We start from the raw sequence: 22,072 nt of genomic DNA, 5'->3' as shown, positions 1-22,072 counted from the left end.
CTTGGGTATCCAACAAGAATGAAGGGCTATAGATTATATGACATAGAAAACAACAGAATGTTTGTTTCATAGGATGTATTGTACCATGAGGAAATTTTCTCCTTTCATCTGATCAATACCAAAAATGATGTTGTTGATCCCTTCCATGACTTGGCCATCCCCTTTGATTCTCCATAGTACAATGACTTGCCAATCCCAACCCCTAATGTACTAAGCCAAGAAAGTAGCAACAATGACACAAGTCTCAATACTGCCTAAATTGAAGTCGAAACTACTAGAAACAAACTCACAGAAAATGTAAATTGTGACAATACTACTGAGCAGAATACCATTACAGATGATCTTCTTGTTCGAAGATCCAGTCACCAAACTAAACAGCTTTCCTACTTGCGTGATTACCATTGCAATCTCCAGTTAAAACAAACTCCACTTACAACGAATGCAAGTTTCCATTACAAAGTGTAGTTTCCTATGATAAATTCAAGTCATCCTTCTGAAACTTTCCATTAAATATCCCTGCTATCTTTAAACCAACTTTCTATCATCAAGTCGAACCAACTTTCTATCATCAAGTTGCTCCTCAGGAACATTGGCGCAAGGCTATGAAAGATGAACTCAAAGCCATGGAAGCAAACAAAACATAAGGTCTGTAGTTACTCTGCCCACTGGAAGCAAATGGGTGTACAAAATCAAGTATAGGGCTAATGTATCCATTAAAAGATATATGGCACGCTTGGTAGCAAAAGGATGTACTCAACAAAAGGTTTAGACTATGTGGAAACCTTTTCCCTAGTTGCAAAACTAGTAACTTTTAAAATTCTTCTCACTCGTTGTCTCGACGAATTCACCCATCTTTAATTGGATGCCAACAATGCATTCTTACATGGTGATTTATTTGAAGAAATATACATGGATCTACCTTTGGGATATCAAAATAATGTGGCCCATATACAGAGGAAGTGCTTAGTATGTCGACTACATATGATGTAGAACATCCTAGGTTCTTAGGTTCTTGATGTTTCTTTAATTGTTTCCTAAATTTCTTGATTTTAGGTATATTATTTTTGTTTCTTGCTCAAAAGAAAGATAGTTCAGAAAATAACTAACTCATAACTAACTCTTTTTTAACTTTCAGCCTATAAAAGGCTCCCATATTCATTAATAAAATCATCTCGAGGAATTATTCATAAAAAAAAAAAAAAAAAACTCTCCATGCTTTGCATCATTTGGTATCAGAGAGCTTGATCCTAGCTCGTTTCCTTCCAAAAACTTGGATCTTCGCCATTCTCAATCATGGATGTAGAAGCCTCCGTAAACCAACGCTTGTAGTTGGTGGAACAAGTCATTGAAGAACTCTGAAAGGGGCAACCGATATACAAAAATCAATAGTCGATTTGACTAATCTCATCACTTGAATTCATGTTCAACACATCGAAGAAAATCGAGAACAACTGAATCATCAAGAAGTACGACCAAGAAACCAAGCCGTACACATCCACAACAATCAAGTTTATGGGAACAACCTACCAGGCTACATGATGGATTATTCTGACTCTTTTGATGAAGACAACCGGTGGAATGTTCATCAAGATCCGCAAGCTCAAAAAAGACTCAATTTTTACCACACAATCAAGAAGATCAAGAAATAAGAATGAATGTGGATCTTTCTACATTCAACGACCGGATAGACGTTGAAAAATTCCTTGATTGGATCAAGAATGTAGAAAACTTCTTTTACTACGCTAATACTCCAAAATACAAGAAGGTCCGGTTGGTGGCCATTAAGTTCCATGGCGGCACTAGTGCGTGGTGGGATCAACTACAAAATAATAGGCGACTATTTGGTAAACGACCTATTAGAAGCTGGCCATAAGCTGAAAAACGATTCCTGTCGATCAACTATCAACAATTACTCTACAATCAATTTCAACAATGTCACCAAGGCTCACACAAAATATCATGGACTACACAGAAGAGTTCTATAGACTAGATGCTTGCAACATCTCCCTGAAACTGAACACAAACAAATTTCTAGATTTGTTCACGGTTTGGTGATGAAATTAAAGACATCGTCAACTTATATCCACTCACTTTTCTTTTAGATGCTATTTCTTTGGCATCCAAGATTGAAGAGAGTGACGAGATCAAGAAAACTTCTTTGACTACGCTAATTCTCCAAAATACAAGAAGGTTCGGTTGGCGGCCATCAAGCTCCAAGGTGGCGCTAGTGCGTGGTGGGATCAATTACAAAATAATAGACGACAATTTGGTAAACAATCTATTCGAAGTTGACCATAAGCTGAAAAACGATTTATGCCGATCAACTATCAACAATTACTCTACAATCAATATCAACAATGTCACCAAGGCTCACGCAAAATATCATGGACTACACAAAATAGTTCTATAGACTAGACGCTCGCAACAATCTCCCTGAAACTGAACACAAACAAATTTTTAGATTTGTTCACAGTTTGTGTGATCAAATTAAAGACATTGTCAACTTACATCCACTCACTTTTCTTTCAGATGCTATTTCTTTAGCATCCAAGATTAAAGAGAGTGACGAGATCAAGTAAACCAAGACTTATCAACGAAAGAGCAATTGGGATAAACAACAACAAAGGACGAATCCTATTGACTTGTTTAGAAATTTTCAACAAGGAAGCTCATCCACATCTTCACGGCCCATCAAGAAAGATGACATTCCACCCAAAAATCTAACAACCAAACCAGGTGAAAGTTATAGTAAAAAGAAAGCTATAATTGTCCTACTTTGGGTAAATGTTTCAAGTATGGACAACAAGGACATCTCTCCAATGAGTGCCCTTAAAGAAGAGCTTTGACAATTGAGGAAGGGCAATAAGATGATGACTCAGATAACAATAATTAAGAAGTTTCAGCCCCGGATGAGGAAGATCAACTGTCTTGTGTTGTTCAAAGAGTCCTCCTCTCTCCAACAGCTGATCACATACCTAAAAAAAAACTCTCTTTTCAGAATAAGATGCACAATTAATGATAAAGTGTGTCAAATTATTATTGATAGTGATAGTAGTGAAAATATAGTGTCTAAAAAGTTTGTTCTTAGAATTAGTAGGGCTTTGCCCTTAGAGTATTTTTGGAAAGAATAATATGGAAGATTTTATTTCCTAAATCTTTTCCTTTCTTACTCCTATTGTATTCTATTTATTCCCTCCCTTTGTACCTATTGTAATCATTCATAAGAAAAATAATAAAAACTAAAGTATCGTGGTTTTTCTTCCAGTTCTCGAGTCTCCACGTAAGCCTCGTGTTGGTGTTAATTGCTTTCAATAAGGTATCAGAGCAAGTGGTCCAGGGAGGTCCTATGTTCAAACCCTTGCATTGTCGTTTTCTCCCCAATTAAATTTAATTTCCAATTGTTGGGCCTTTCAAGTATTTCAAGCCCACAATAAGGTAAAATTGATTTACACTTGTTGGGCCTTTCAAATATTTCAAGCCCACAAGTGAGGGGAGTGTTGTGATATATAATTAAATTTCCCTTCAACTACCAGCTTAAGCTTTATTGTGATAATAAAGCCTTCAACCACCATATAAACCTACACAATCATTTACCCTCATCCATAGTGACGTTTGGGGTCCTTCCAATGTCACCACCTCATCGGAGAAGCGGTGGTTTGTAACTTTCATCGATGATTATACCAGTCTTACCTAGGTCTACCTTATCACAAATAAATTCGAGGTTTCATCCATTTTTCAAAACTTCTATCATACTATTGAAACACAATTCCATAGAAAAATTGCAATTCTTCGGAGTGATAATGGTCAGGAATTCCAAAACCATAACCTTACTGAATTTCTAACCTCCAAGGGGATTGTTCACCAAATCTCATGCACTTACACTCCTCAACAAAATGGAGTGGCCGAGCGAAAAAACTGTCACCTTTTGGAAGTAGTTTGTTCCCTTATGCTTTCCACTTCCCTTCCTTCATACCTGTAGGGAGATGCTATTCTTAGAGCATCTCATTTAATCAATAAAATGTCTTCTCGTATCCTTCACCTTCAGACTCCCTTAGATTGTCTTAAGAAGTCTTACCCCTCTACTCGTCTTGTTTATGAGGTTCCTCTTCGTGTGTTTGGGTGTATCGCTTATGTCCATAATTTTGGCCCTAATCAGACCAAATTTACCCCTCAGGCTCAGGATTGTGGGTTTGTTGGGTATCCCCTTCACCAGCGCGGTTATAAATGCTTTCACCCGCCGTCCAAGAAATACTTTGTCACTATGGTAGTTACTTTCTGTGAGAACTGACCCTACTTTCCCATTAGCCATCTTCAAGGGGAGAGTGTGAGTGAAGAGTCTAACAACACCTTTGAATTTATCGAACCTACTCCTAGTACCGTGTCTGACATTAATCTTCATCCCATAATCCTACCCACGAACCAAGTTCCTTGGAAAACGTATTACAGGAGGAATTTCATAAAGGAAGTTGGGTCCTCTACTAGTCAACTGTCGGCTTCAGTCCAAGACTCCGAACCTCCTTGAGATTGAGGTATGAAAAATCCTACAAAACCTTGTACTAATAATATGATGAGTGAGAATGACAAGTCTGATGTTGTTGTTCTTGAAAATGTGGAAGAAAAGAACTGTGGTGATGAAACTAAGGTCAAAATAGAAACCAGTAACAATGAAGCTGAACAAGGTCATATAGGGAAACTTGATGAGTTTGATCCCCCTCTTGACATTCCCATTGCTCTGAAAAAAGGTACCAGGTTCTGTACTAAATATCCCATTTGTAACTATGTTTCCTATGATAATCTCTCTGCACAGTTTAGAGCTTTTACAACAAGTCTTGACTCTACCATAATATTGAAAAATATCTACACTGCTCTAGAGTGTCTTGAATAGAAGAATGTTGTTATGGAAGAGATAAAGGCTCTTGAAAAGAATAAAACTTGGGAGATCTATGTTCTACCTAAGGGGTACCAAACTGTAGGATGCAAATGGGTGTTCTTTCTTAAATACAAAGCAAATGGTACTCTCGATACACACAAGGCAAGGTTAGTTGCAAGGGGATTTACTTAGACCTATGGTATTGACTATTCAAAAACTTTTTCTCCAGTTGCTAAATTGAATATTGTTAGACTATTATCTGTTGCAGTGAACAAAGATTGACCTTTATACCAACTGGATGTTAAGAATGCTTTTTTTAATCGAGACCTTGTGGAGGAAGTCTACATGAGGCCCCAGCCAGGATTTGAAGCCCAATTTAGTTAGCAGATGTGTAAACTCCAGAAATCCCTATATGGTCTAAAGCAGTCTCCCAAAGCATGGTTTGACAAATTCACTACCTTCATCAAGTCTTAAGGGTATAGTCGGGGGCACTCTGACCATACTTTATTTACAAAGGTTTTCAAGACAAGGAAGATTGTTGTTTTAATAGTTTACGTGGATGACATTGTTTTGATTGGAGATGATCAAACAGAAATCAATCAACTAAAGTTGAGAATTGGTGATGAATTTGAAATCTAAGGATTTGGAAAATCTAAAATATTTCCTTGGAATGGAGGTGGCTAAATCTAAAGAAGGTATCTCCGTGTCTCAGAAAAAATACACCCTTGATTTGCTAACTGAGATAGGTATGTTGGGATGTCTTCCTGACACTCTTATTGAATTCAATTGTAAACTAGGAAACTCTTATGATCAAGTTCTAGTTGATAAAGAACAATATCAACAGCTTGTAGGTAAATTAATTTACTTATCCTATACAAGTACTTGTTCTGATATTTCCTTTGCTGTGAGTTTTGTCAGCCAATTTATGCAGGCTCCCTATGAGAAACACATGAAAGCTGTTAACAGAATTCTGAGATACTTGAAAAATACACCTAGTAAGGGTTGATGTTTAGAAAAACAAATAGAAAGACCATTGAGGCATATACTGCCTGGATTGGGCAGGATTTGTTATTGACAGAAAGTCTACCTCTGGTTATTGTACCTTTGTTTGGGGCAATCTGGAGGAGTAAGAAGCAAAGTGTTGTGGCCAGGAACAGCGTTGAGGCTGAATACAGAGTTATGAGTTTGGAAATATATGAGGAAATTTGGCTCCAGAAAGTCTTCAGGAATGTGAGACACCATTGAAGCTTTTTTATGATAATAAAGCCGCTATTAGTATTGCTAACAACCCAGCTCAACATGATAGAACTAAACATGTTGAGATTGATCGGCATTTCATCAAAGAAATACTTGACAGTGGAAACATATGCATTCCGTACATTCCTTCGAGCTAACAGGTTGCTGATGTTCTCACCAAGGGGCTTCTCAGACCACATTTCGACCTTTGTGTTAGCAAGTTGGGACTCGTTGATATTTACGTCCCTACTTGAAGGGGAGTGTTAGAATTAGTAGAGTTTTACCCTTAGAGTATTTTTGGAAAGAATAATATGGAAGATTTTATTTCCTAAATCTTTTCCTTTCTTACTCCTATTGTATTCTATTTATTCTTTCCCTTTGTACCTATTGTATTCATTCATAAGAAAAATAATAAAAATTAAAGTATCATGGTTTTCCTCCTGGTTCTCGGGTTTCCACATAAGCCTCGTGTTGGTGTTAATTACTTTCAATATTTGTTATTCCCCTAAATTTAAAAATTGAACCCCTCCCAAACCCCTATAAAGTTAGTTGGATCGAAAAGGGGGGAGAAGCTACTGTTTATAAAGACCAAATTATATGCAATGTTCTAGAAATTGATGCTTGCCATATCCTTTTAGGATATCCTTGGCAGTATGATATTGATTATGTACATAGGGGTATAGCTAACACCACTGAATTTGATTGGATGAGTAAACGAGTGGTTCTTTTACCTATAGGCAGCTCACCTAAAACAAAACTTAGCTCCAATAATTAGCTCCAATAAAGGCAAGCAACTTTTCACAATTCTCAATGGCAAAGATTTCAAGCCAACAAATACCACACCTCTTTTAGCCTGTCATTAAAGGAGCTAACATTACATCCACAGAAAGTAACCTACCTATTCATTACTCAGCTCGCGGAATTCCCAAAAATCAAAGAATCAACCAACTCTTTGCCACCTCTTAGGAACATACCACACACAATCTCTCATATATGGCCTTAAGCAAGCCTCATGACAATGGTTTGAAAAGTTCTCACATGCTCTACTACTCCTCACCTTCACTCAATCTAAGTCCAACTATTCTTTTTTCATCAAAGGCACCTGAAGTTCATTCATAGCCCTTTTAGTCTATATGGATGACATAATTATAATTATAATAGGTGTTTCACCTTCACTAATTAGAGACTTAAGAATTTACCTTGATTATGTTTTCAAGTTGAAAGATTTAGGGTCTCTCAGTTACTTTTTAGGACTTGAATCGGCTTGATCCTTAAAAGGCATTATCTCTTCCCAAAAAAATTATGTTCTACAACTTCTTGAAGATCATGGATTAATTGTGTGCAAACCTGCTCCTTTACCTTTAGATCCTAATCTAAAGCTTTCCTCAGAAGTTGGAACGCCACTTACTAATGCAACACCTTACAGGAGGCTAATTGGAAGACTTTTATACTCAACAATTTCCAGACCAGATATAGCATATGTTGTCCGCAAGTTAAGTTAATTTGTAGCTAAACCAAGGCAGCCTTACCTGGATGCTGCTCACTCCCTCCTACGTTACTTGAAAGTCTCATCTGGTTAAAGAATCTTCCTGAAAGCAACATCCTCTTTTCAGCTGAAAGCATATTCAAACGTTGATCACGGATCTTGTCCAGACTCTAGGAAGTCCGTCTCTGGTTTCTGCATATTTTCGGGTGATTCCCTTGTCAGTTGGAAAGCCAAAAACTAAACCATAGTATCATGTTCTTCCGCAAAAGCTGAATACCAAGCTTTGGCAGCCACAACAAGCGAGCTTCTATGGATTGTTCAGCTGCTTCATGAGTTGAGCATCCCTGTTGAAAATCCATCATTGATCTACTGTGACAATGAAGCTGCCTTACCCATTACAGAAAATCCAATCTTCCATGAACTAACAAAGCATATCAAGCTAGATTGCCATTTTGTCCGTGAACATGTCACTAGAGCTACAGTCAAGCTAATGCCTATTAGAACTCATCTACTACTCGCTGATGTCTTTACCAAGGCACTCCTTGCATCTTCCTTTGTTCTTTTAATGACCAAGATGGGTGTTGTTGATTTTTTCTTACCATCTTGAGGGGAGTATTAAAATTAGTTAAAGAAGTTACCCCATGTACAGTTAATTTGTTTCTTCCTACTTGTATTCATTACCTATATAAAGGCTTATTATCATTAATAAAGTCAAGTAGGATTTATTTACTTTCTTCCTTTAATACAAGCTTTCTTAGCTTTGTGTTTCCCTCCTATAAAAAGGCCCAAATACATAAATGGGAGAGTTTCCACCTTGCACCTTAGATTCGTCGCATGATGACTCAATCAATATCAAAGTTCATTCCATTACTAGAAGTTTCGGAGATATTAAAGAGATAACCCCAAATCCAAAAGAAATAGGCTGACGATTATCAACCAAGCCAAAAGGTTGTCATTCTCCCAAGAGCAAAAAAAAGAAAGAGTGTCATTAGCATACTGAAGATGGGTTAAATGTAATACTGCCAAAAGCAAAGCTTCTGATGAACTTTTCGTTGCAAAAATGAACAAGACTACTAAGGGTGTCACCCACAATCGTAAAGAGAAGAGGGGCGAGGGGATCTACCTAAGTAAACTTTTTTGGGCAAAGATCTAACCTGTGTCTACCATTAACAATAATAGAGAAATTGATCAAGAAAAGACAGCCCCAAATCCATCCTTTACTGAACCCCTTGAGTTTCAAAATCGCATCAAGAAAAGCCTAGTCTACCTTATCATAAGCCTTGTCAAGATCAAGCTTTAGAAAAGCACCTTCATTTCCAGATGACTGCCATTCCTCCAAGGATTCTGAAGGATTAATTAAAGACATGTACTTTTGTTCGTCTCCAAGGATTAATTGAAGACTTGTATTTATAAAATTAATTAATTAAACTATTTTGGTTCGTTCGCCTTCGAGCTAACAACTTGTAAAGATTATTATTTAAAATATTTAACTTTAATTGTATGGTGTATGTATTATTTAAATAAAGAAAGTTAAATTCAATATTAATTTTGTTTAATGATAATCTTAATAAACAAATAAATTTAGTTAACACAGCAAGTAAAGAATAATTAAATAAATAATTAATGACATCCCTGTATTTGCGTATGCAAGAATATATGTTTATTTAACTTTAGTTAGCACGTTGATAAATACTCAGAAAATATTTTTCACGATCAAAGATTTAATATAACAGTTAATGAAAAAAAAAACTGAGAGAGCAAATCTATCAAAATATGTTTTGCTTGTCTTGAAACAGTACATCCTGATCTTAATAAAGTCATAAAAACATTGTTTTATAATTAAATAATTAATACATAAATGACCTACTATTCAGTACAAATTCCAAATGTATTGACCAAATACACTAATAATAAATCCATTAACATCACATGACCTAAACATTAACTCAAACACCCAGATAAAGCTTTACAATCTAAACACACAGCCTTGACAAACTCTCAAAATCCCTAAAGTATTTTCTCACAAAATACTTTATTGCTCTGTTTTCTAAAACCACTTGTAAATCAATTCCAAACACCATCGTTACGTTATGCTCACACATAAAAATGGTGGCATAAAAAAATGGATTCCATACGTCAGAGTCAGTAGAACATACATTAATACTCTATGAGATTAACAAACTTAAGTTGGTAAACTCATATACTGAGGCTAAGCTTCTTGATCAAAGCGTGAGCTAAAGACTACCAAAATTGAATCGAAGGGAACTCTTTCTTGTTCTAAAATCTGATCAACAACAAATTCTCAATCTTAGAATCAAAGGAAGTGGATTTACTATACAACTTGGATTCATTAAGGGGATGCTGAATTCCCACCAAAACTTGTTGCATTATCAGCAATCAGAATAAAGCCTAACCAACCGTAATGAATCGAATGGAGTCTCTAAACGCCACTCTCTTTGCTTTTTGCTAAGAGGTCTTCCTTTTCCAGCCTTCTCTCTATTTATCTTCACGTCTGCTATACCCCAAGTGCAGCACTTTGCTTCTATGTCGAACGACACAAGCTTGAAAACACCATCACTCTCGGAGGATGAACTGGCTGTAACTACATCGTTTGTGTATTTCACATACATTACCCTCTCTTTGAACCGATCCAGCTCGTCAGGAATCCGAACAACCCGTTCAACACCAGGAGATGAGACCTTATAATGTAGGGAGGATTAAAACCCATTTAGACCCAAAAGCTAACAGAGTAATTCTAAGAAAGCAATTCTTTTTTGCTCTTGTCAATTAGAAAACTAATATGAATAATGGAAGTGAACATTTTCTCGTTCAGAAGCTAAAGATAGATTGCTTGATAATACAGGAGGGAACAAAAGAACAAGGGAATTAGAACAGGGAAAATGAAGCATACCTCTAAAGATATGTTCTCTGGCACAGATTTAGCAAGCTCTGCCTCATCCAATCGTGCTCGATATGTTGTAGAAAAAGCCTCAATATCTTCCATACTGGGGGAACCCGATCTGAGGAGCATTGTAGGGAATTAGAACCCAGGAATGATCCTTAGTCTAAGTAAGAACACATCACTGATAGTAAACTTGGGAAAACATCTAAAGTGTAACACATTTTCATATCCTTAAACTGGAATTCAACTTGCAACGTCCTAAGTATCAGAAAATCCTATAGATTAGTGTGACAGTTCGATTTTGAAAAAATCCAAGTCCGCTTTGAGTTGTGCGGTGAATGGGTTCAGTGAGAATACTAATATCATAAGAAAAAACTTGAAGCCAAAGGTTAATGGTTCTTGATTAACACGAAAGCAAAAGGCATCTCCATTTTTTTAATATCCGTGAGTGTCCAAGCTAGCTTATGGGCACCTCGACTAGTCTCACGAGTCAACCCGTCTGACTCTACAACATTTTGGTGTCAAGGACACTCGTAGGAAATTAGTTCCTAGGTAGGTGGCCACCATGGATTGAACCCATTACCTCTTAGTTGGTTATTGAGACTATGTCTCCTCTTTTACCACTAGGCCAACTCAGGATGGTTTCAAAGACATGGTTGTACAACCTATAGAATAGATCATGTTCAAGTAAGGTTTTACATACTAATTAAGTGTTACTTATTTTTTAAAAAAAATTTAAAAAAAATGGATGAGGGGACTATACAAGAAAAGGAGAATTATCTAATCTGTTTTCAGAGAGAAAAACGGTGAGAAAACTTATCTAGTAACTGCTGGTGTTATCCTTCCATCCATTATTGTGTAACCTATAACATTAGTAGAATATTGGATCTAACTCAATCGAAGTGGGGTAAACTAGTATAAGAGTCTACATAGAATGACTCTCCAAATGTTTAAAAAGTGTTTTCAAGAACTTAGGCAATCATTCCAAACAAGTACTAAAACTATGGTTCTAGTGCCAACCATTTTCCTTAATTTGCGAGTAAAATGTAGAGCTAGTAATTCTAATATTTCCTAATAACATCACGCAAAGAATCATTTTAGAGGAGAGTAGGTTGGGACTTGAACATGAGTAGAATATGTGCATTTCCATTCGCACTTGATCATGAGTAGAATATCATATAAACTGAAACGAAGTGGATTAACTAGTATAAAGGCTATCTGGAATGACTTTCAAAATGATTAAAAAAGTATCATAAAGCGCAGAACAAATGTTTTTAAGCATGTAGGGTATCATTACGAACAAGTCTTAAATCTATGGTCCTGGTGTGAACTATCTTAATTTGCAAGTGAAATGTAGGGTTCATAATCCTAATATTTCCTAATATCAACACCACTCAAACAATCCTTTTAGAGGAGACAGATTGAGACAGGAGGAGCTTGAAGAGGGGCATTTTATTCTCATGAATGCAGCAATAAGAAATTGTCATCTCGCAAGAAAACCAAACCTCAGTCTAATATGCTTTAGAAAATGAACAATGCATTTCTACTTGATTTTCTAAAAGAAAGATACGAAACAAACACATAACGCTACAGAGATTGCGAACTTACTTGTTAGAAAGCTTTTCAATCCGCACTTGAACGGTGGAATTAGAGACTGTTTTGAAAGCATAAATCTTCAGATCACCATGAAATGAAAGAATAACCTCTTCAGCTATAGCCAGTGCTTGTTTATCCCACCATATCCCAGCAAGGGAAATTCCACCCCCTTCCCCACCATCCCCTTCCTTCAAACAAAATTAATCATCAAATTCAAGATTTGAGTTAAAATTTTCAGCTGAATATTTCCATATTTAGAGGCGAAAATCTTACATAGACTTCAGCATTATCCTCCATATACTCTTCTTCAAAGTAATCTTCGCCATCATCTTCCATTATCTCATCTACGGAATCAAGAACGTCTCCTGTTAATCAGTCTATACTAAGTATATTTAAGGATAAAATTAAAGGGTTAAATAGAGAGAGGGTTTTTGTTAATGGGTTTTACCTTCTTCAAATTCATCGACAAGGACGTCATGTTCTTCGTCCTCGGACACTTCCTGGACGATGTTGGGTTTGAGAACCGGCTGTGATTCTGAGTTTCTCTTTCTGGCATGAAGTAATAGGGAATTGTTCGAAGTAGAAGGAAATCGGTGGTCGAGAAATGGGAAAGGAAGATTAGTGGGGGAGATTGAAGACCATCGGAAAACACTGTGTGGAAGGCTTGGTGGAGTGGAAACTGCAGAGAGTGCGGAATTAGGAGCCGTAATGAAGAGCATTCCTGCTGTCGGGACTTGAAATCCGTTAATGGAAGTTAGAAGAAGAAACAAAAAGGGTACGGAAAAAAGCGAACGAAAGGAAAAGGGTAGTAAAGGTGGGGGGGGGAAAACGATGATGAAGCTCACGAGTCAGTAGGTACACAACACAGTATTGGTATGCTATGGCGGTCGATGCAATCCGGTTGTTTTTTCTTTTTTTTCTTTTTTTTCTTGCTCATTTTATTTGAGTCCATCTTTATGGTTTCAGGAACCAACAATCTGAAATGACCTTCACTCATCCAAAACTTTCTTCCATTAATTTTATTCATCTCGCTTTCTTCACTATTATTCTCTCCTTTCCATTTTTCATAATCACAAAAGGTTGTTTGTTGTTTTACCCATTATTTCCCTCTCCTGATTATTTCTCACCTGTTCTGTTTTAAACGTGATTAACTTCAAATCCCTCATTTTTATCGTTAATTACGCCTACTCAACCTTTATTTTTCAACTAATCACCACACAACTTGTATCCTCATTTTGACTAATATGCCAAGGAAAGTGTTGTTTTCAAAGTTAAAAATGAAACTTTTAAAACAACAAGAACATAGTTGAAATATTAAAAAAAGAAAAAAGAAAAACCAAAAATAGCCGATGAAAATGATTATTTAGAAACAAATACAATTTTAAAGGCTAAACTAGCCCAAAGATTTAGGATATGTTTGCCCAATGGTTTGAATGGGTGACGTTTGGCCCGCTGCTTAAAAACCAAGAATTAGGGTTATTCCAATGTTCTCCTATTTATCACTCTATCATTTTCATGTTCATTACTCCCACATTTCCCACTATTCACCGCTCCAATTTCTTCTCTTTTTTTTTGCCGTTCGTTTTTTGTTTCTTATCCAACTTTCTCCTCTTTTTTTTTCATCTTCTCTTCTTCTCAAGCTTTCTCCTCTTTTTTTTTCATCTTCTCTTCTTCTCAAGCTTTCTCCTCTATTTTTTATTTGGGTTGCTTTCTCTTCTTCTCCCGCTTTCTCCCCTCTTTACTTCTCTTCTTCTCCAACTTTCTCCTCTCTTTTTTCCATTGTTTTCTCTTCTTCTCCAACTTTCTCCTCTCTTTTTTCGTTGTTTTCTCTTTTTATCTAGCTTTCTTCTTTTTTCCGTTGTTCGTCTTCTCGTCTTTTTTTCTCATTCATCTTCCCTATGGATGTGAATGGAATCTGATGTATTGGCAACTGGTTGGTTTTCTTTCTCATGTTTGCTATATTCTTTCTCTATTTTGTGTTCTAACTTTTCTTTTTACTTGTTGATGATAGCACATTGGTCGGTGTGGTTTTCAATTTTTTGATAATGCTATTGATTTTTCTCTTTTCCCTTATTTTCGTTGGTGGAACTTTGATGAAAAGTTTAAATTGGGGTGGAGATTGATTTTTTGTCTTTAGTTTGAAGCGGATTGTTACTTTTCTTTTTTTTTTTTCTTTTTTTGGAATGTGGATTGTAAAATGCTTCCACTTAGTTGATGTGATTATTGTGTGCTTTCTATTTTGTTTCTATGAATTGGAATTAGAGATGCATGTATTGTTTTATCATTGATGCCAAGTACGATTGCAAATTATTGGAACTTGAATCTTGTATTTTGGGCGTTAATGGATTGAAAAAACTTGTTTTGGACGCTCAATGGATGGACTTATGGCCCACACATGCTATTTGTATCTAAAGGTAAAACTGAGACAATTTTTGTTGATACTGAAGCAGAAAGAAGTTGGCTTACACATTTGAATGCTTACTCAAGAGATTTGCAAGTCTCTAATCCTATTTTGTAGAAAGTTGAAGAAAATTTCAAAATATAGGTATAAAAATAGAAATAGGAGTTAATAGAACCAATAGAATAAAAAAATGGTATAACTATTGCAAATTTTCATATTCATATAAATCCAAAATTTGATTATATTTTGTAAATATTTATTTTCATTTTGATATATTTGAAAATGACCCTATAAAAAAGAAAGAGAGAAGAATAAGAATATAATATAAATAAAGTTAGATGGACGGAGACAATAATCGCAATAATGTCCTAAAAAAGAAAAAAAACATTGTATACTACTACAAGAATCTTGATTTGTCTTGATTTAAGTTTTAATTACAAATGTTATGAAACTTTATATATTTATATTTCACTAAAAACATATTGTGGAGGAATTAAATTGTGTGGGATTAATCTGTTTTGAAAAATTTGTCACACGATTTGTAGGGATGTATCTGTAACATAATTACAAACACAATTCCCTAAACAAATGAGAAATTACAGTGTGGAGATTATACTTAAATTTATTAAATGAACTACATAATTAACGAGATTGAATAAAATAATTATGGAAAAAAAAATGTGTATTGCAAGAATAATGAAAAAAAAACTTTCGATATTCTCCCGATTATAATATATGCATCCCAAATACAAATTATAATAATCCAAACTATAATAATCTGCACATCAAACGCAAATTATAATAACCCAAACTATAATAATCTGCACCCTAAACACAAACTATAATAATCCACAAATTATAATAACTCATTCCACGCTCCAAACGCCTCCTTAAGTGCTGAACGCCCCAAACGCCTCCTTAAGTGCCGCATTTAATTTAACAGTAAGATGATTTCTTACTATAAAGTCAACCATTTTTTTAGTCTTGAGTCTCCACTCAATACCAACTACGTTCATTATAGAATTTAATTTATTTAAATATAGATTACTAACTTTTCCTATGTTTATTACGAAAAAACTCACAACAAAAATGTCTAAAGGATTAACAAATATAACAAAATGATTACTACTTGCATTGAGTATCATGGTCTACGATGGATAAACAGTAATATTTAACTATATTTATAAATACTTTTATTAATTTTGCAAAACAACTTCTTTTAAAAAAGAAATACATACTTAATCGAATTAATTAAATTAACGTGATTGCGTTAATTATTACTTTTTATTTTTAGGTCAACTTCAATACATTGCTCAAATTTTTCACTTCACATGTTTGGGCAAAAAAAAACCTTTCTTGAAGAAAAGAAAAGGGGAAAAAAAGAAAGAAAGAAGAAGAAGGATTGGTTGCCCCTCACACCCTAGAATCCATCCACACCCACATCTTGATAATTGTTAAGAATTAAGATGAGTATGATTAAGAACATACTTAGGAGTAGTGATTTTGAAATTTGTAAAAATAATTTTAGATATTTCAAATTCACTCTTAAATATACCATAAAGATATAATCATTACTTAAAAGTGGAAGAACCTGAAATAGTTAGAGTTGTTTTTGTCTTTGTTCTAAAACCACTGCAAATCATACCTTTAATTATTCAAAACCAATTTAATTTTTTATTTTACACTTTTAAACACAATTTTCATTTTAATTAGAATCAGTTTTGGACTCCCTTAAAAATGACAAACTCTAAAAAATACCATAAATATATAAGCATTTCTTAAATTGTAACAACATAATCGAAACTTTTCAAAAATTAAGAAATTAAATTATTTTAGAAAAGCACCATTGTAATATATTTTTTATTCACTCAATATTTACTCTTGCAAATAGGAAATTGTTTCTTAAATGAAAAAGACCACCAACTGTCCCTTGTATTACTGAGTTACAAGTAAATCATTTAGGCAAAATAGGGAGGTAAACTTCGGCAACGAGAAGCACTTGCTCTATATTAACTTTCACTTTTAACTATTATAGTTCGTATAATTTAAAGGACAAAATTAATTCAAAGGAAAAAAAAAACAAGGAAAAAAGAAGCCAAAAAGTTTAAAGGGACGAGAGAGGTACTGTAGTTGTGGTAGTAGTAGGAGATGCAGGAACAGAAGAATTATCTGTCCAGTTTGTTTCACCCCAATGCCATAACATACTCTCCCAGAAGCAAAAATCTTCAAAACATGTCTTCAAACGAGGGTCTTTAATCTTTATTTTCCAGTGTCCATTTGTGAAGTTTGCTTTCTCTGCTTGCCTTCGGTCCCACTCCAATTGTGCCTTCTGCTTCGACCGAAGCAGACAGAACTTCTGTAGGTTTTTAGGCATGGCATCATGTACCTTCCACCATCTCTTATGAGCAACATTGCTAGCAAACTCCAGTAGAAGGTCTACATTCCAATTGCAGTCGTAGTCCCGAAAGCAAATCCAAGGTTTATTACCCAGATAATGGAGAACATAAAGGATTGGAGGGTCAGCTCCAAAGAGACGAGTCTTCATCTCCTTCTTCTCTTCTTCATCACCTTCCCAGAAGTGCTTCAAGAAGTTCATGTGCTTCGGTATCCGGTGCCACCATGTGAAGATTTCGTTTAGGTACCCTTGGTCGCCACCATTATAAGACTCTATCTCATTGATGTGATCCATTAGCAACTGAAATGTGCAATTTGATGGTTCGATCACCATAACTCCTGAATTGAATAAGGTAGCGTTGTTTCCTGTTGCAGTTATCTCGGGCATCTCAAAGAGGAAGTCAATATTTCTAAAAATGAGCATGTCAGCATCTATAAAAATTATCTTGTCATAATCTGTCAACTGCCAAAGACGGAATTTGCTGTAGTTCCATTCGTTGTATGCATCTCGTTCAGCTTTTGGGTTCCTGATTCTTTGGATTGTAAAGATCTTCCAACCAGCTGCCTCCAAGCCGCCTCTGTGGTACTCACTAATTGTTTCATCAACAAGTATTACAAGATCCCGTGTGGAACCAGTCATGCGAATACTCTGAGCAGCTGCAATAGCTCCACAGACATAGATATGTGCGGAGTGCAAAATTGTTGCATATGCTTCTCTGTTCGCTCTTTCTGAGTAAAAATTTTCTGCTCACAAAGTTTTAGTTGGTTAGCCTCTCAATACAGCAGCAACGTACCTAACCCTTTATTTTATTTACGTTGTGTATTTCCAGCTTGTACATCTACCAGATTTGATACATCGAATATACTTCAAAAACAGACATATTACCTTTCTTCCTAGGAGACCAACTGACATATTACCATTAAAGCAACCAATAGAGCAAAAGCAAGAAGCCTATCTATTAAAGTAGTAGAGCTCCTCGGGTAAACCCATTAAAGATAATATGCTAAGAGAAGCTTCTCTTGTAGGTCATGTTAACAGAAATTTTCAATATTAGCAAAGAGGAAGTAAAATGTTTTGAACATTATGAATAAAGTAATAGCAAAATACCTTTAGCCTTTAGAGGAACTGACAGTTCACATGATCCAATGGGGAGCTGTAGTTTGTCCCTCAAGATATTCAAGTTCGGCCTATAAAGCCATACATTGCCTTCACGTGTGATTAGTTCTTTGCACGGAAAGAGATTTGGGATAGGAAAGCATTTAGTCACCAAAAGTACATGCACGAAACGATTCCCTTTAGCAGATGCAGCAACCCTTGCTGCTTCAAGTTGCAAGTGCAACCGAGGCACGTCTCTTGACCATCTACCTGATTTGTCACATGGAAGCTTCACAGCTACAAGATCTATACGGGGTTTCAGAGGAATCTGAAGCTTTGGTAAAGAAGGACAAGAGGGAACCTCAAATTCTTCTTCCTCGTCAATCCATTCAGGGTACAGGGCTTCCCATGTTAAATTGTTGGCTGCATGGTCTAGTTGAAAAACAACAAGCTCTGCTTCCAAAAAAAGTTGTTTCCAGTGGTCAACCTCACTATCATTAAAGTTCAGCAAGCCAATTCCCTGATACTTGTTTCGGTCAGTCAGTGACTCAACAACATCAGAAACCTCATCCCAGTTGACTTCTGAAAAGGACATATAACGAGCATCTCTACCTGTCCATCTGCTAACAAGAACTTGCAAGGGAGCATTAACTTCTCACTCGAATATTGCAAAAATTGGATTCTTAGAGTTTCAAGTACGTAAATTATCGCAGATAAATAGTACTATAGTAGCATGCCCATAATACTTTTGACCAGGAAAAGAATTTAAAGAAATAAACTTCACAACCTCTTACTTCGAGAGGAAGATGCAAAGGTACACTAAGACCAGATAGTAATGAAAGAGATAGCAACAACCCATATCCCTATCAGAGATCTGTTTAGAATATCATAATCTTCTGCATCTACAACTGACAAATTCCCCTACGGCCCGATCAACGTTAGTTCTCTAACCTAGCCTCCTGATTATGTTTCTTCATACTCACCATTCATATTCCTTTCCATTTCTTTTTTATTTCTCATAGTCAGTAAAGCTATCAAGTTGCATATATATATAACCGCAGCACTTGGGAAATATAACAAGATGAATATTACAAAAACAGTTGAAAGCAAGTTAAGTAAATGAAACAGCATACCTTGATCCTTTCAATGGATGATCAGAAATATGAACTGCAGGTGAATGGAAGCATGTCACTATTGTTCCTAGAACTATAATAACCAGCACAAGCTTTAGCGAAGGTTTGCAATTCAAAACCCTATCACGAATGGGAATGTGCAGGGCCCTCTCAACAACTTTGAAATCTCTAATTCTTTGGAACCTTCTCTTACTTGTTTCTTCACTGCTCCACCAGACATTCAAGACAACGTTAGCAAATTTCAGTACATCCATTCAGATGGTAAAAGAACAAAGAAATAGGTAAAGTCAAGCTATGGTAAAAGTAGTTTCAAAATTAGTTGAAGTTTCCCAGAAGAAGAGATGAACTTATTGTTCAGGATAGCAATTTCAATAGGTTATAGGTAAGTATAGAAATTGAAAGATTACTTAAATTAATTATTGAGTAGACATCTAAGTTGCTTAACAAGGAGCTAGAAAGGGAGAGAGCAAGAGCTAAATCCATGAAAAAAACAAAACTGAAAACTAATTAAGGAAAAACGTTATTAAGAAACAATCCCAGCTAATAGAAAGCTTCACATGTCAGATCCCTAACTTTACATATATATAAATTGCCTTCTAAATTTAGTTCGCAATTCAACATTACGCTAAAACTTCGATTTCAATTTCCTTGTTTAGCTAAATGACAACTCAAACTCCTAAAGTTCTAACCACTCTAATCTCCACAATTACAATGCAAATCTTGAACTGTAAGTTTCATTCGCCGACACTGTTGAGGGACCCGTCGACGAAAAGCTACCAAAATGCAATAGAGAAAAACTAAAGGAAGTGAAGCTTATGTAGAAGATGAAGATCGAAGTTCAAAGTCAAGAAAATACACATGTGAGTGAAATCAAATTGAATGATGATTCACATAAAAAGAAAAAAAAATGAAAGCAGGTTAAGCAGAAGAACGGGGAAGAGATACACACTTAAAAGAAGAAGACAATCGATGTCTGGGTTCAATGGGGCTTGGTGGATGAGCTCTCATCTTCAACAGAATCACCGCCGCCACATGAGGAATTTAGTTCCTGATCCCGGGAAATTGGGGAACAAAAACACAGAAATCCAGCAAAGTAAACGAAGAGAAATGGGTTAAACGGCTCACAGAAGAATTTTAAAACGTGCCCATTGGATTTAGTGTTGGTGGGTTGAGGGAGAGGGAGTTTGAAGAAGGAGCAAAGCAGAGTAGAAGAAGAAAAATCTACGGCAAAGAATTTGGAAGTTTGAAGCTGTGAATGGAAAGGGAATTGTTGAAATGTTGAAATGTAGAAATAGTTAAATGGTGAGCCAACTGTCTGTTGGCAATTCTTTATTTCTTGTCCTAATAAAAGTAATAATCATGGTTATACTGCCGAAGAATATGAAGGCTTACTTTTAGTTATGTTGGTGGATATTTTTCAAAAGAATTATAGGAACAAAAAATTAAAAAATCTTTAAATTCATTTGTAATTGCAATATACCCTTAAATTTTAAAAATTAAAAATTAAGATGCCAAACATATCTAAATATTAAAATTGGACTCTCATACTTATATTATTGTATTGTTTATAAAAGTTCAATAATTCAATTTTTATCATTTTAGAAGTTTAGAACCCGTTTGATAACGTTCTTATTCTGTGTTTCTTGTTTCCTATTTATTCCTTTTTTTAGAATAAGAAATAGAAATGTGTTTAATAACTGTTTCTTGTTTCTTAATTTTCTTCTAGACTTATTTTTTTTATTTTTCACATCTACTTCAATTACACATTAAACAAAAATATATTTTTCACATCCATCAAACATAAAAATAAAATTATCAAAATTTTATTCATTTAATACGAAGATGTACTGATGCACGAATAAAAATAATAACATAAACATAAAATTGTATCTATCCTTCAAATGTTGCCAAATTTGATTGGCAATATCATCTCTCACTCTGGCCATTTTTCTTAGATGATGTCGACTCACTTCTTAATCCATCAATTTCAACAACATCATCGATATTTTGTTACATCTAGAATGTAATATTAATTTTAAATTATTATATCTTCAGTTTTCAGAATTGAAAGAAACAAAACAAAACTTATCCTTTAACTCTGCTACCTATGATGCTTTAGAGAAAAACCCACAACGAAAATCCAGATCCGCACAAAGAGAAAATGAAAACTATGGATTCGACGAAGAGGAATAGTCTAGCGAAGAGGAAGAGTTCGGGTTGTAGCGGAAGAGATGAGAGGCGAAGAGGAAGACGATGTGCATAGGAAAACGATGAGTCAAAGAGGAAGAAGATGATTATATGGGGAAGACGATGGAGATAAGAGGAAAAGGAAACCAATAAAAATAATTAAGAAAAAGGAAAAGGAAACAAATAATAATAATTGAGAAAAAGTAAAAGGAAACAAATAAAAATAATTGAGAAAAATGAAAAGAAAACCAATAAAAATAATTGAAAAAAAGAAAAAGGAAACAAATAGAAATAAATTGAGAAAAATGAAACCAACATAAATAATTGAGAAACGGAACAAAAGAAACTACTTTTTTTTCAATAATTCCTTATAAAATGAGAAACATTTCTATTTTTTTAGAACGAGAAACAAGGAACGTTACCAAACACATTCATTTCTTAAGAAAATGAAAACAAAAAACAAAAAACGAGAACATCACTAAACGGACCCTTAGGATCCAATTTTTGTTATTGAAACTAATCGCAACTACCACCATATTTTAGAGGTAATTTTTGCAATTTGCCTTTATTCATTTGATAGTTACATTAGTGACATTTTATTATATCTTCTAAATTTTTCTACAATGTAATGAAAATGTTAGATGTTAGAACCCATAAAAATGTGGCGATATTGATGAAAGTATCGAGATGTTGATAAAAAATCAATATGGTTTTTATAAGTTATAACGTAGCTCAATTGTTTATTATTTTGATTTAGAAGTTAGAGATTCA

General features: G+C 35.0%; 3 protein-coding genes across 4 annotated transcripts in view; all 3 read right to left on the bottom strand.

The window, feature by feature from the left end:
- The window catches only part of LOC103485737 (serine carboxypeptidase-like 42), a 41,499-nt gene extending 29,065 nt beyond the window's left edge, over nucleotides 1-12,434 (bottom strand). For both annotated transcript variants that reach the window (XM_051081848.1, XM_051081849.1), the window contains exons 1-2: nucleotides 12,364-12,434; nucleotides 12,103-12,278 (exon numbers count right to left, since the gene is read on the bottom strand). In XM_051081848.1, coding sequence (XP_050937805.1) covers nucleotides 12,103-12,163 — 61 coding nt within the window. In that variant the 5' untranslated portion in view covers nucleotides 12,164-12,278; nucleotides 12,364-12,434. The remainder of the gene's footprint in view (nucleotides 1-12,102; nucleotides 12,279-12,363) is intronic.
- Nucleotides 12,325-12,809, bottom strand: LOC103485652 (uncharacterized). Its single transcript, XM_008443336.3, has 2 exons — nucleotides 12,539-12,809; nucleotides 12,325-12,455 (listed from the first exon to the last, which is right to left on the bottom strand). Exons 1-2 carry the CDS (start codon nucleotides 12,807-12,809, stop codon nucleotides 12,325-12,327), a joined length of 402 nt encoding a protein of 133 aa, XP_008441558.2.
- A 3,663-nt stretch (nucleotides 12,810-16,472) lies between these two features.
- LOC103485651 (putative UDP-glucuronate:xylan alpha-glucuronosyltransferase 3) lies at nucleotides 16,473-20,435 on the bottom strand. The gene is made up of 4 exons (XM_008443335.3): nucleotides 20,064-20,435; nucleotides 19,115-19,318; nucleotides 17,994-18,601; nucleotides 16,473-17,629 (listed from the first exon to the last, which is right to left on the bottom strand). Exons 1-4 carry the CDS (start codon nucleotides 20,120-20,122, stop codon nucleotides 16,596-16,598), a joined length of 1,905 nt encoding a protein of 634 aa, XP_008441557.2. The 5' UTR covers nucleotides 20,123-20,435; the 3' UTR covers nucleotides 16,473-16,595.
- Nucleotides 20,436-22,072: the final 1,637 nt, after the last annotated feature.

This window comes from Cucumis melo, chromosome 3, assembly GCF_025177605.1.
Source record: "Cucumis melo cultivar AY chromosome 3, USDA_Cmelo_AY_1.0, whole genome shotgun sequence".
NCBI classification, from domain to species: domain Eukaryota; kingdom Viridiplantae; phylum Streptophyta; class Magnoliopsida; order Cucurbitales; family Cucurbitaceae; genus Cucumis; species Cucumis melo.
The sequence above is the reverse complement of the archived record's forward strand: the minus strand, read 5'-3'. Positions and strand labels throughout refer to the sequence as shown.